Here is a 14522-nt window from a genome sequence, read left to right as displayed (position 1 = left end):
GTTTCCACACACTTTAAAAATAATATTTTCATCATTTACTATAAACGTTGGCTCATAAATATTAGACTATTATACACGGAGTTTTATCGTTTTGAACAGTTTGAGAGAAAATAACTAAGTAATTAATAGCGAGAGTCACAATAAACTTACTTATTTCAAAACTAGATGGCACTAGTTTTGTTTTACTTTCTTTTTTTTAATCCATAAACTTTTAAATAATAATAACAAACTGAAGATTAACTAGTGGAAACACTTGGGTGCAATATATAACTCTGATATAAAAATGTCATTACTCTTGGCTTCAATTTCTACTACATTAGCGTCTGTATTGTAAATAATATGGTTTCATCACACGTATAAGTTTTGTTTTCGTTTCATACATCAGTTCTTATGTTCGAAAACAATTGTAAATAATCAGTTTGTCTTATCATATATATATATAGCTATACTACAAAATCTATAATTGTTGTTAAACAGTCAATGTTTCCATTTCAAGGTACTTTACATTTACAGAGTACATTTTTCGTGGGTCGTTGTTTTTCTTCATGCGATTATAATAATTTAAAAAATCGTTTAATTTTTAACGTTATCAGACAAGTTGTTTTATTAAGATCATATGAAAGTACTAGTAATGTGGTACTTTTTAATTGGTATTCGTTTTACTTCGTATGGCTATATATTAAAGCGCCACCTATGTTTAAAAATCTCTATGTTCTTGTGGTAGGGTTGAAGAAAAGAGAAAGGATTACACTCCGGGTCCAGGAACTTACGAAATTTCTGGAATTTCTGAGAAAGGAAAGGAAACGGTGCCCGCACCTTCAATATCTGGAAGAATGAAGGAGCCCGAAAAATTTAAAACTCCTGCCCCTGGTGCTTACACTCCAGAAAATTGCGATAAAACAGTTCTAAATGGTTCTCCCAGTTTTTCGTTCGGAGCGAAATTAAAGGAACACAAAAAAGATAATTTTCCTGGTAAGTTGAATGTTCGTCCTTTAACAAGGGGCTTAATTCCATATTGGCAACGTTTAATTAAAAGCCCATTGCTTTGGTTTTGTATGTTATTAACACCAACGTGGTGTTTTAATTAAATTTGTAACTTATTGAAATTACACTGGTAACGTAGTCAGATCGAAGGGAAACGACTAAAAGAACAACAACAAAATATATGATTTGACACCATTAGAGAAAACGTGCGGTGTTAAAGAGGAAGACACCATGATGGATTGGAACAAATGGAAGTAGAGGATCCCTCAAGATGATTGTTTACTTTCCATCCGTCCTACAGAGGGCGCAAGAAAAATATAAGATACTCATGAGTTTCTCTTTCTGCCTCCTAGCTAAGCGGTTTTCTGATATCAGTGCCTCCTAGCCAAGCGGTTTTCTGATATCAGTGCCTCCTAACTAAGCGGTTTTCTTTTTATCAGTGCCTCCTAGCCAAGCGGTTTTCTGATATCAGTGCCTCCTAGCCAAGCGATTTTCTTTTTATCAGTGCCTCCTAGCTAAGCGGTTTTCTTTTATCAGTGCCTCATGGCTAAGTGTTTTTTGATATCAGTGCCTCCTAGCCAAGCGGTTTTCTGATATCAGTGTCTCCTAGCTAAGCGGTTTCCTTTTTATCAGTGCCTCCTAGCCAAGCGGTTTTCTTTTTATCAGTACCTCCTAGCTAAGCGATTTTCTTTTTATCAGTGCCTCCTAGCCAAGTGTTTTTATGATATCAGTGCCTCCTAGCTAAGCTGAATCTTCCCCCTTTTCCCCAACTTAATTCTATCGTCTGAGTCGTCATTCAACCAGTAAGATGCAGTGTTATACTTACATCGTTGATTTTCTCGTGGTTTAATTTCGCTCCCATGGAATAAGAAGGGGAATGAGGAAGAGTGACGTCTTTTCCATTAACATTGTACTGGTTTGGACCTATACAAAGTACAAGTTATCAGACACTGCTGTTTAGAAAATCATACAAAAAATACTTCTAGAAAACCGAGAATATATTTATCTTTTCTGAGTGAATCAAAGGGTTAATGTATCATCTACGATATTCCAAAACCAGTCGAACTTTTTCACTGGTACTTAAAAACAACAAATCCGTAAAAGCAAAAACTTTGACGAAGTGTTAAACACCACAGGATGGCGTATTATCTTGGATATTTAAAGGATTTATTGAACGGCTCATGGTAACATACACTGCAACAATTTAATCCATAAGTAAGAAAACCACTGATAGGAGGCACCGATATCAGAAAACAGCTTAGCTAGGAGGCACCGATATCAGAAAACCGCTGATAGGAGGCACCGATATCAGAAAAGAAGAAATGAAAATATTCGAAGAACATTTTACGTCTATACTATCAGATAGTCGTATCTGTAAATAAAAGCCACTAATCTGTGGTGAATTAAATTTTTCTATTAATATTAAAGTTATCAGAAATTTTGAAGTTCAGTAAAACAGAGATAGAGGGCACATAAATTTACTTTAAAGTTTATGATGGTAAATATGTTTCTAGCCGAAAAAATTCAATTTAAACACAAAACTATGAGGGTAAGAAAGGAAGTCAAAATCCCCTGTGCATCTTGGACTTGCGAACTTTATAACAAGAACGTCAAGCAAGCTTTACTGTTTAAGTATTTAAACTTTAACTTTTTCAATAAATACCTTACCAAGTTAAAGAAAAAATTAACTTCAGGTTTAAAGTATACAGAAACAACACGCTTCGAAACATTCTTAGTCATAGTGAAGCAACGGTTTAAGTTAGTCAAAATTACAGAGATAGACAAAAAATGAATTAAGTAACTTCTAAAGCTATTAAATTTCAAGTTAACTGAGTAGAACGAAATTAAAATTATCTGATTTCCAAATGTAAAATCATTTAATTTATACCAGTAGTCTCTCTTTCATTATATTGGAGAAGAATATATATAGTTCAAAGAAAACTAATCCCATATATTTATATAGAAACTTATTTTTTAATCCCATATATTTATATAGAAACTTATTTTTTAATCCCATATATTTATCTAGAAACTTATTTTTTAATCCCATATATTTATGTAGAAACTTATTTTTTAATCCCATATATTTATGTAGAAACTTATTTTTTAATCCCATATATTTATATAGAAACTTATTTTTTTAGGTGCCTGGCCCCGGAGCTTTCTCCCCTGAAAAGGTGGGTGACCATTTTTCAGTCCTAACATTTCTTTATCATAAAATATACTGAGGTACTTTAGAATATCTCAATAAATGCTTATATTAAATTTTGGGTCACCGTTTCTATATATCATTATATTTCAAAAAATACCCAAAACTCGTGCGCTTTCCAATAGTTATCTGTTCTTCTTCAGTAGCCTTTATTCTCCTGAGCGCTCGAGTTTTGGGTCCTTTTTGAAATTCATTGTATCTTTTGTGTGCTAACCTTTTTATCAGAATTTACGTCATTAAATTTATCGTTTACACAAGAACGAAAACAAAAAAGGAATAAAAAAGTAAACATCCAGCAATTGCTTTAAGTTAAAGAATTATTATTTTGTTTGATTTAATTTTTTAGCTCTGTATAACTGAACACAATTATCTCGTTCAAATATTAACCTCGCCCACCAAATTTTCAACCTGGTTTTCCATGTTTTACCTCCCGCTTGTGTAGGTGTGGATGAACAAACAGAATTCACCACGTCATAGTTTTGGAATCAAACATAGCCAATATGTCGCCACATTTACCAGTTCTTCCTAAGGGAAGGTAGGATTAGGCCTTTACCCATGAAGTTAATATCTGTTGTACCATTTCCAAAACAAATCCTTATTTGTTCGTCAACAGTGAAAATGATTATAAGCAGAAGTGCTTTAAAGTTTGTAAATGGTTTGATCAAATAAAAAAAAAACAATAATAATATTTTGTTTTTCATAAGAGCTCCAGATTAAAATTTGTTGTTAATGTTTACAAATATTTGAAAGCTAATTTCAACCCTTTTTTTTTAAAACGAATTTTAGAAGAGCATTCCAAAAAAGTTAAAATACACTGAAGCAAAACCTCTAGGAAATAGTTTTTATAAAAATTAGTTTCTCTTTAAATTTAGTTTCGTACAAGGTTTTTCAAGGTGAACTTGTTAGGTAAAACATACGTCTGATTATTTTCCTTGATGTACTGAATTATGATTATTTTATTTTCAAGCTTGGGGACTCAGTGAGTCCAAAAAGACTAAAAAAAACTATAAACGAATGTTCTAAATTTTAAATAAAATTACGTGATTTATTTCACATCATTTTGTACCAAGTAAACCGGACTATCGATTATTCTGGCATAAAGTAAACCTCTTTTTCCTTCACCCTCAGGTGTGCGTTGTCTCCCAGCAAACTCCGGCCTACAGCTTTGGAATTCGTCATTCTCCCTATGCATCCTAAGTCAGATGCTTGTGATCTTAATTCCACGAAGCGACTAGTCGCTTCAGATATTTCCACCTTAGTGTTTTCAGGAATACTAAATCTTTATTTTTTTAATAAATGCTTTAAATTGAATTTAAATAGTGCCCTTTTCTTTGGGATTGATAATAATAAGAGCTACTTATTATAGAAATGTGAGTAATCGATTTATTGATCTATATTGGTTTTAACGAAAGCAATCTGCATTGTATCATACGACGTGTATTTTGAAATATATTCAAGATGACACAATGTAACACCTTCCCACAATTTCAAGCAAAACGTTGTCAAAAAAACAATTTTTTTTGTTTCTTTACATGAATAATCAAGTGTCTTTTATCCTGTAAAAGTAAATATTAGAAAACAAAATCATGGTTTATACGCGCAAATAAGTATACATATATTTATTAAAACAGTTTAAAACGTAAAAGAATTAGTGAATTTTGTCTTAACATTGTTATCTATTGATTATAATATCTAAAATCGAGGTAAGATGAATATTAACATAAAATATTGATGGAAACTTCTTCTACTAAACCGTTGGTAGGCAAACATTACCTTAAACAGACTAGATAATAATAAATATTATTATTTCATTACCTTAAACAGACTAGATAATAATAAATATTATTATTTCATTACCTTAAACAGACTAGATAATAATATATGTTATTATTTCATTACCTTAAACAGACTAGATAATAATAAATATTATTATTTTATTACCTTAAACAGACTAGATAATAATATATATTATTATTTTATTACCTTAAACAGATTACATAATAATAATAAATAATATTCATTTATCATCTTAAACATACCAGATAATGATAAATATAAAAAAAAATCGGAAGACACAAATTATGTAAGAATTACAGTGATTGGGTAAGTAATCAATAATTCAGAGGAAACATTTGTTTAATAAACGTTTTTAATAGTAGTATTTAACCACAAAGGCAAACTAAACATCCCACCACCAGGGCTATATGACGTCACATCAGAGTATGTAAAAATCGTATCAAGAAAACAAATGGGCTAAAATTCTATGGATATCTATTTTTCTTATATTTTTGATACAATTTTAAATATCCAGAATTTCTATGAACTAAATAACAAAGATTTTTATCTATATAAGAGATAAGGTCCTTCAAGTGGATATGATGTTTGTTGTTGTTTTTTTCTGTAGGTGTAGTTTACTGTAGACACACTTTTTATACATTGTCTTTATAAGTAATGTTATAAAATGTTAGATAATTTTGCTTAATCTTTTTTTGCTTATATGTTGATCCTGAACTTGTTTTATTATTACTTAGTTGATATTCAAATATTTCTTTTTCTAATTTCAGTTATTCTTATTCATCATCACGATAACTGTTTATCTATCTTTATTTTTATCTTGAAAATAATTATTATTAACAAATATTATTTTATTAATCTTCTCACTGTTGTTATACTAAAATTAACGAATACTTTGCTCATGAAAATAAAAGAAATATGTTTACAAATTGCTATCCTATGTTGATTTAAATGCAGTAATACTTTGTAAATAATCAGACTTTAATATTTTTAAGTTCAGAGATATTTATAAGCTTCATCGCCATTTTAAAATAACTAAGTTAAAGCTACGAAAAATAATTATATGACAAGAGGCTCGAGTAAAATGTTCCTAACTTTTTTTTCCATTCATGCTATTTGAGTTAGTTGCGCAATCTCTTGAGAGTTTTAATTTATATTCATTTGTTTAAGTTACAAATATTCAATTAACATTTTGGTAGATACTCGAGCCGTTGTTAAACGTATTTAACAGACTAAAATGATTTATAAATTAGCAAGTTTTACTGATTTTTATTAATTTTAGTATGAAATAACGTTCAATGTTTTAAATTCACGTGGGAAAATTGTCTGGGTTCGAACCATCTGTGATATTCTTGTGTGCTGTCTGTAGTATTCAATATTGGTGTTGGATTTTTAATGGGAAAGTATCTTAAAGTTAGCACTATTTTCATTTATCGTTTTATTACTGTGAATCATGTAACGATTAAATTGACTTTGATTTAATAAACGTTTGTTTGTTTGTTTCCTTTGAGCTTAGCCTGTTTGATCATACGTGAAACACCAGTTAATCTGTTACGTCGAGTATTTTGCCGTCTCGAAAGCAACATTTTTTAAGCCTTAAAATTTGAAAGATTCCGTTTGTCACGCAGCCAGTAAAAGAGAAAGAAAACCGTATTGGCACAGTAGAAAAGTTACAACAACGTTAATAAAAGCGATTATTGGTATAGAGAGATAAAGAAAACAAAAACTGTGACGTTAGAATAAATTCTAGAACTACATACCTAAAATTCGTAACTTCTTAAATGACGTCATGTCAGGGATAGTTTAGGCCTTTCACCAAATGGGCGAGTCTACTTACAGCTACAACAGTTTAACATCATACCACTATATATTCCAGTAGCGTAACTGGCAACTAATGCTTTATATTTCGTAAGAATTTGAAATGGCTCGTATATGATCATTCTTGCATTAATTTAAGCCTAAGCACCCAGCTTTGATGGTTGAATCAGTTCAGTTTGTAGCATCGTCGTAAAACTATCGACGATCTTGAAAGCAACTGGAGCTTATACAGAAATAGAACAAAAATTCTACATATTTCTGTAATTTTTTTAATGGTACGCGTAAGTACCGAAAATAATGAAATAAAATAAAACGTTAACAATTACATGAAATAAAAAAAATATTTTAAAACTGGCAGCAACGAGACGAGGGTCCTATTATTTATACCTTCAAATATTATATTAAAATATAAATTTCTTATCAATGTTGAAGCTGAAATGCAGTTATGCCTTTCTAAGTAGTTTTGGTTTTTCTGGAATTTCGCGCAAAGCTATTCGAGTGCTAACTGCGTATAGCCAATCCAAATTTTGAACTGATACTACAGAAGGAAAGCAGCACCCACCGCCAACTCTTGGGCTACTCCTGTCTGATCAATTTGACCCCAACTTTTATGCCACGGCCCCAAAGTACGGGGCACTTTTTGTAGAAACGGGTTGCGAACAATAAACCCTTAGGTAGTCCGGGAGAGAAGTATCGCAGGTAAAATAGCCACCAAATAAATGAGGACTGTTTGTCTGTTTATTTTAAAACAAGACCACGTTGAACTATTTGCTGTACCCACCGCAAGGAATCGAACCCCGGATTTTAGCGTTATAAGTTAATAAACGTACCGCTGTCCCACCAAGGGACAGAAATAACGAATAACTTGAAGATACTCATGTTTTTTTACATGCAGACACGTTGCTAGGTGATTTAAAAAGATTTTTACATGCAGACACGTCGCTAGGTGGCTTAAAAAAGATTCGGGAATTTTCGGCGTTCCGGATTATAATATCGATCATCGTTTTCTATCCTAATTTGTCAAAGACACCGACTGGGAATTCGAGGCACGGGCCTCGCGAGCCAGCGCCTAGCGACGCCTCTAGTCTTATTTAAACTTTTTGATTTATCTCGGTTCGGACAAAAATGTTGTTTTAAAGCTGTGTATTGTATAAGCAAACAAATAAACAAGATACACGTTTTACATTAACCTATAACTGTAGTGGTTAGACTACCCAATAGTTGACGGTGAATACTGCTCTCCAGCTGCCTTCTCTTTACGGTGTCTCAGTTCTATAAGAGTAAGTTGCAACACCTACGCTCTATAAATACCAAAATTAAATCACTTTTAATAAAATTAGAACGTTCCAGCTACTTAATAAAATTTGTCTACTTATACTAACTCGACTTTTCAAACGCTGAGAGTCCCAGCAGTGGTTCTCACCAGGTAAAATGATCACCATGTTGGTTACGTTTTACGAAATCACCACCCCACTTCCCATCTTTTAAATTCTGGGTTAATTGTTTGTTTGTTTGTTTTTGAATTTCGCGCAAAGCTACACGAGGGCTATCTGCGCTAGCCGTCCCTAATTTAACAGTGTGAGACTAGAGGGAAGGCAGCTAGTCATCACCACCCACCGCTAACTCTTGGGCTACTCTTTTACCAACGAATAGTGGGATTGACCGCCTCAGATTGCGAGTCGAGTGCCCTAACCACCTGACCATGCTGGGCCTTTCTGGGTTAATAAAGTACACTCTTATTTAAAATGTCTTTAAGGCATATTTCACAGACGACATTCTTTTTTCTCTGCAGTGAGATCCTGCTTTATCATCGCTAATACCCTGCCTTCATTATATTCCTAGACCCACTAGTAACCTATAAAATTTATTTCAGTGTTGAGATCTAATTCATTGTTGCTGTAAAATGAAGATACTATTACTTTTGTATTTAATATAGTTTGTTTCTACAATGGGTAATATATGATTGCAGACAGCGACATCTTTTGGATGTTATTATTATTATCCAGGCCCAATAATTAATTAATTCCCAGCAGGGTGTGCCTCACTTATATTGCAACTGTCGCTAGATAAGAGCACCTCATTCAAGTAACTTCTAAACAATATTGTTGACTGATAACTTATAATTCCCCATGCAATTCTTCTAAAATAATGCCCTGACAGATACTGTTGACTGATACTTTAAATCCCCATGAAATTCTTCTAAAACAATGCCATGACAGATATTGTTGACTGATAATAGCATATACAATTTTTTTTAACAATACAGATATATTGTTGACTGATTAGTATTCTCAGGTAACACTTCCAAACAATTGTAAATGTTAATGCTTTGGTGTGTCACCAGAGTGTCTTCGGTGAGGTGACACGTTTAATACAACTATCCACGTAACAGTTTCACTAAGGATTAGGTCACTTACAGTTGAATGAATATAGAAAACCTTTCCTAAAAACTGTTAAAGGAGGTATAGATGGAAGACAACCATACCTTAAGATATTTATGCATTGTTTTATGAAGGCTACATGCACTAAACATCCATAATTTTGAACTGACAAAACACGTGGAAGGAAGTTAGTCAAAGCCACCCACCTCCTATTTTTGCATTGCTCCAATCATTGGTCACAATCCCAATCCACACACTCTCAATCCCAAATGAAAGTTGTGTAATTTTGCCATGTTTCATAATCCAGGACAGTAAACATAAGCCATGCCCAACTGAAAAGTGTTGATCCTTTTAACAAAGAAAATACGGATATAAACACATTCAATTTCAATTTGTTTCTTTGCTGAATTTTGCACAAACCTACTTGAGGATTATCTGCTACTAGAGGGAAGGCAGCTGGTCAACACCACCCACCCATCACCAACGTTTAGACTACATTAATCAAAAGTAGGATTTGATTCTTGCTTTATAATGGAAGATTTAGAAACATCGCTTTAGATGACTCCAGTTTCATTATAACAATACAATACACGGTATACAGTTTAAACAGTCTCTTTATTCATATATATTACATATAAACACAGACAAACATACCTATACATATATATATATTTCTTTGTTTATACAGATATGAAACAATTGCATTGATGTGCATTCACAATCATGGTAGTACCTGCATTGTTAAGTTGGCACTCAACATTCACAATCATGGTAGTACTTGCATTGTTAAGTTGGTACTCAACATTCACAATTAATCATGGTAGTACTTGCATTGTTAAGTTGGTACTCAACATTCACAATTATAGTAGTACTTGCATTGTTAAGTTGGCACTCAACATTCACAATTATGGTAGTATTTACATTGTTAAGTTGGCACTCAACATTCACAATCATAATTGTGAATGTTGAGTACCAACTTAACAATGCAAGTACTACCATGATTGTGAATGTTGAGTACCAACTTAACAATGCAGGTACTACCATGATTAATTGTGAATGTTGAGTACCAACTTAACAATGCAGGTACTACCATGATTGTGAATGTTGAGTACCAACTTAACAATGTAAATACTACCATAATTGTGAATGTTGAGTAACAACTTAACAATGCAGGTACTACCATGATTGTGAATGTTGAGTACCAACTTAACAATGCAAGTACTACCATAACAATGCAAGTACTACCATAATTGTGAATGTTGAGTACCAACATAACAATGCAAGTACTACCATAATTGTGAATGTTGAGTACCAACTTAACAATGCAGGTACTACCATAATTGTGAATGTTGAGTAACAACTTAACAATGCAGGTACTACCATGATTGTGAATGTTGAGTAACAACTTAACAATGCAGGTACTACCATGATTGTGAATGTTGAGTAACAACTTAACAATGCAGGTACTACCATGATTGTGAATGTTGAGTAACAACTTAACAATGCAGGTACTACCATGTGAATGTTGAGTACCAACAATTAATCATGGTAGTACTTGCATTGTTAAGTAAGTATTCAACACAAATAAGAAATTCCTTTTTATTTAATCATACACTTGTCTTAAAAATTGATATTTCAGATATAGTTAAGCAGTCCAATAGTCTTTTACAAGTGTCTAAGTGAAGTCTGGTATGTTAAAAGCCTCCCCCCAAAAAAATTAATTAACAAAAGTATTTTAAAATAGTAAATAACTTTTATACCTCAACAGACACTTGTTTATTTGTTGTTAAGCATAAAGCTGCACAATGGGCTACCTATGCTGTGCCCACCACGAGTATAGAAACCCAATTTTTAGCATTAAAAGCCTTCAGTCTTACCACTCAGCCACTGGAGGGGTCCTCAACAGATAGAGTCACCTTGTTCTTAAGAGTTATACAGTGCTCATTTTAAATTAATGTTTAATACAAAGAACTCCAAAATACCTGTTTAAACATAAAAAGTTCAAATGTGGAATCATTTAATATCTAGCTTTTATGGTCACTTGTCTGACTGGAAGCTTGAGAAATTCCACAGCACATTTGGGACAAGAGTATCACCTTTCTCTGCAACCAAGACTCAAGTCTAATACTAGAACAAGGTAAAATCACACTGTATTCCGAGTAAAAAAAAATTTTAGAAAAACGTATACATAGTTTCAAGTATTACTGAAGACATATTACTGTTATTGGTGTCATAAAAAATTAACTGGGTTCAATAACACAACATTAGACAATTTTAAACAGTACAGAAATATGACATCCTCGATTCAATTTATACAGTAACTTCCAGTATTTCAAGAAATTCATTGTCACAATTCTGAAAATCAGTGGTATTATATAAGATAATTATAATTCAAATATGTAAAATTTAAAGCTACTAACAGTTTATGTGTTTAATAGTAAATCACAACCACTGGATCTTCAAATTCTCAATAAAAACAGAATCCTTTCAACCAAATTTAAACCAGTCCTAAACATCTCTAATGTCAAACAACAAACCAACATATAACAATCCTCCCTTTGATGATCCTACATATTCGAAGTGTTGTTACAAAAATACCCATCAAGAAACATAAGGAAAACGGTATGAAAACCTTTGTCAACCTCGTGGTAACTTTACAAAAATAATATTCTATGAAGCAATAGGTTTATAGAAATCTGTTACAGAATTCATATTAGGTACAACATAAGAACTGATGCCACCTGTTTTATCAAATACTCATTTTTCACTCAACACAGTTTGTTCTAACACGGTTAATCTAGCAAAAAATATTGTAAGCTATGCTTTCTAAGACATCATAATGTCGGTAACTTCTAATACTTCGTAGTTTTTATTCTTAGCGTGATCCTACACATTTTAAATACAACACGAATGTAAGAATACAAAACTTCTCAAAAGTGCTGAAGTTTGCCTTTCCCTAAGAGTCGACTTAACTAAGCTTATAAGGTAGTGAGTTACTTACTGGCATTTAAAACCTGAATTAACAAACAATGAACTCTTATGTTCCAGTTTAATACAGCCAATAAACAAAGCATATTTTTTAACAAGAAAACTATTTTACTAGTTTACACCATAAAAGAAACATTTAACTTTATCTAAGATTGTTTAGATTTCACGAAAAAAAGCCACTATTTCCATGATCTCTACTCAAATTTCCAGTACTCTTAGTGCCTAAACTTGAATTATTGTTTATGAGATATGCCTGCTGTCTCATAAGGCACGAGATTCACAATGGCCGATACAAAATAGGAACAAACCCAATACCAATAGATAACCTTTTTTTTTTAAATTAAGCTTGAAGATTGGGATTTTTTTACTGAAAATGAAATTAAGATATTTTTCAGGAGTTCAAGAGCCCACGGAAACCTCAGTGGACTGAAATCTCAACTATCAATAACAAGGAAAGGTGAGAAATAAAAAATATATGCTTTGGTTATGAAGTTCAATCTTGTAATTGTTTACCACACGTCTCCTTTTACTGTATAAATTCATCTTTTCAGACAAACAGTGTTTTCAAAAGTAAAACTAAAAAAAGTTGGTCTAACAATATTTCAAAATAATGTAGATACACAAATACAGAAACTTATTTTTTTTTACCTTTCTTATAAACATAAGAGGGGTCATATTCTGCATACTGAAAAGAACACAACTGACATTAAGGTATACCAAAATGACATAAGAAGTAGAAATCATTCAAAAGCAAGTCATTGGGGTTGAGAAAACCCACGGCTGTATGAATACTTCTTTATTAAATTATTTTTCAGTATCACAAGAAATATATTTGTAATACTTTAAAGCAAAGTTTTCTTTTAACTAAAACAAATTAATGTAAAAGCTTTAATTAAAGATTTACGATCAACTAAACAGTGAGGTATAATTATATGAACAGTTTAACAAATTTCTAGCTGTCCATCTTTAAATCCTAACCACATAAAAATAAATACAAGTTTTTCTTTGTTACTGATTTGTGTTTAACACATATTTAAAAAAAATATTCATTCTAAAAACAAATAAAAAATATTCTATTTTTTTGCTCTTCTAGGTAGTTAGTTACCAAAAATGAAATAATAATTTCATACACAGACACGAGTCTACTATATGTAGTGAGTAATTTTAACCCCCTCCTCATTCTACAGTACCCAACACTTGCAGGATGCATTAAACTGCAAAGAAACATCTTAAAACATTTCCTGTAATGCATCAAATGAGCAAAACTTTGTTTAAACTAGGTAGTAAATTAATTGTAAATTTTCTTTACCTGACTAAAATATCTATAGTAAATATTTTAGGGTGGAAAAAATTCACAATTAGGTTATTTGTGAAGGACCTTATATCAAACCCTACAATACTTTCCTCAGCCTTGTGCTTGTTATGGAACAAATGAGGTCCAGTCTAAGCAGTACACTTCTTTGTACACTTGTGGTCAAATGTTAAATTTCATCATGACATATTTAAAAGGGGGAAAATGAATGTCACACAACTTCAAGTTTCTCAAAACCTTGTGAAAAAAACTACTTATAATTTTAAATCACACATTTCACGATGTATTCAAAAAAATGTAAAGAAAATGTTAAGTTTTTTAAAAGTTTGTAAAAAAAAAATCTATCTATAAGTTTAAAACTTCAAATCAAATAGATGGGCTTAAAATATTCTAAACTGCCGTAAACTGCAAAATCAAAAAATATCCACAATCCACTTTACAGTCAAATATATATAATTCAATCTATCTTAAATCTAAAACTTTACAATGAACACAAAATATCAATCAAAAATTTTCAAAGTACTGCTCATATTATACAATTCAAGACACACACAAAAATGGAGTAGTATTCAGAAGCTCCTTCTAACAAATTTTCTTTGATAAAATTTCCTAAAAAGACAACAATGTAGTTTTCCTCATAACAAAATAACCATTTTTTTCAGATTTTTTTTAATACTTGACTGTCATATTCCAAGATTCTTAGACTCCATTATCTAGAAAAAAAATATTCAAATTTCATACTTTAGTTAGAAAAAAACTTCACTACTGACAATCGATGAGACCTTTCATATCTGCCATGGCTTTTTCTATCTGTCGAGAAAACCGTTGGGAGTCCTGATCGGACGAAAAAATAAATTTATCAATATACTTCCTTCTATATACAGTTTATTACAAACATGTTTATACAGAAATCAATACAATATGGATGTTCTGGTCTTATCACTGGTGCCCTTAAACTAACAAACTAATAACCTTAAGTTAACTCTTTCAATACAGGGTTGGTCAATGTGACAAACTCGTAACCATTTTGTGCTTG

The 14522-nt window shown here is 31.7% G+C and overlaps 2 protein-coding genes across 2 annotated transcripts in view; one reads left to right on the top strand and one right to left on the bottom strand.

Moving 5' to 3' along the window:
* The window catches only part of LOC106469340 (outer dense fiber protein 3-B-like), a 17790-nt gene extending 12714 nt beyond the window's left edge, over positions 1-5076 (top strand). Inside the window, exons 4-7 of the mRNA XM_022397834.1 lie at positions 725-983; positions 3129-3161; positions 3636-3728; positions 4322-5076. Of these exons, the coding sequence (XP_022253542.1) occupies positions 725-983; positions 3129-3161; positions 3636-3722 (379 nt within the window). The 3' untranslated portion in view covers positions 3723-3728; positions 4322-5076. The remainder of the gene's footprint in view (positions 1-724; positions 984-3128; positions 3162-3635; positions 3729-4321) is intronic.
* Positions 5077-10729: 5653 nt separating this feature from the next.
* Positions 10730-14522, bottom strand: part of LOC106469338 (carnitine O-palmitoyltransferase 1, muscle isoform-like) — a 66093-nt gene continuing 62300 nt past the window's right edge. Inside the window, exon 23 of the mRNA XM_022397835.1 lies at positions 10730-14320. Coding sequence (XP_022253543.1) covers positions 14249-14320 — 72 coding nt within the window. The 3' untranslated portion in view covers positions 10730-14248. The remainder of the gene's footprint in view (positions 14321-14522) is intronic.

The sequence above is a fragment of the Limulus polyphemus genome, unplaced genomic scaffold (assembly GCF_000517525.1).
Source record: "Limulus polyphemus unplaced genomic scaffold, Limulus_polyphemus-2.1.2 Scaffold3431, whole genome shotgun sequence".
Classification (NCBI taxonomy): Eukaryota; Metazoa; Arthropoda; class Merostomata; order Xiphosura; family Limulidae; genus Limulus; species Limulus polyphemus.
The sequence above is the reverse complement of the archived record's forward strand: the minus strand, read 5'-3'. Positions and strand labels throughout refer to the sequence as shown.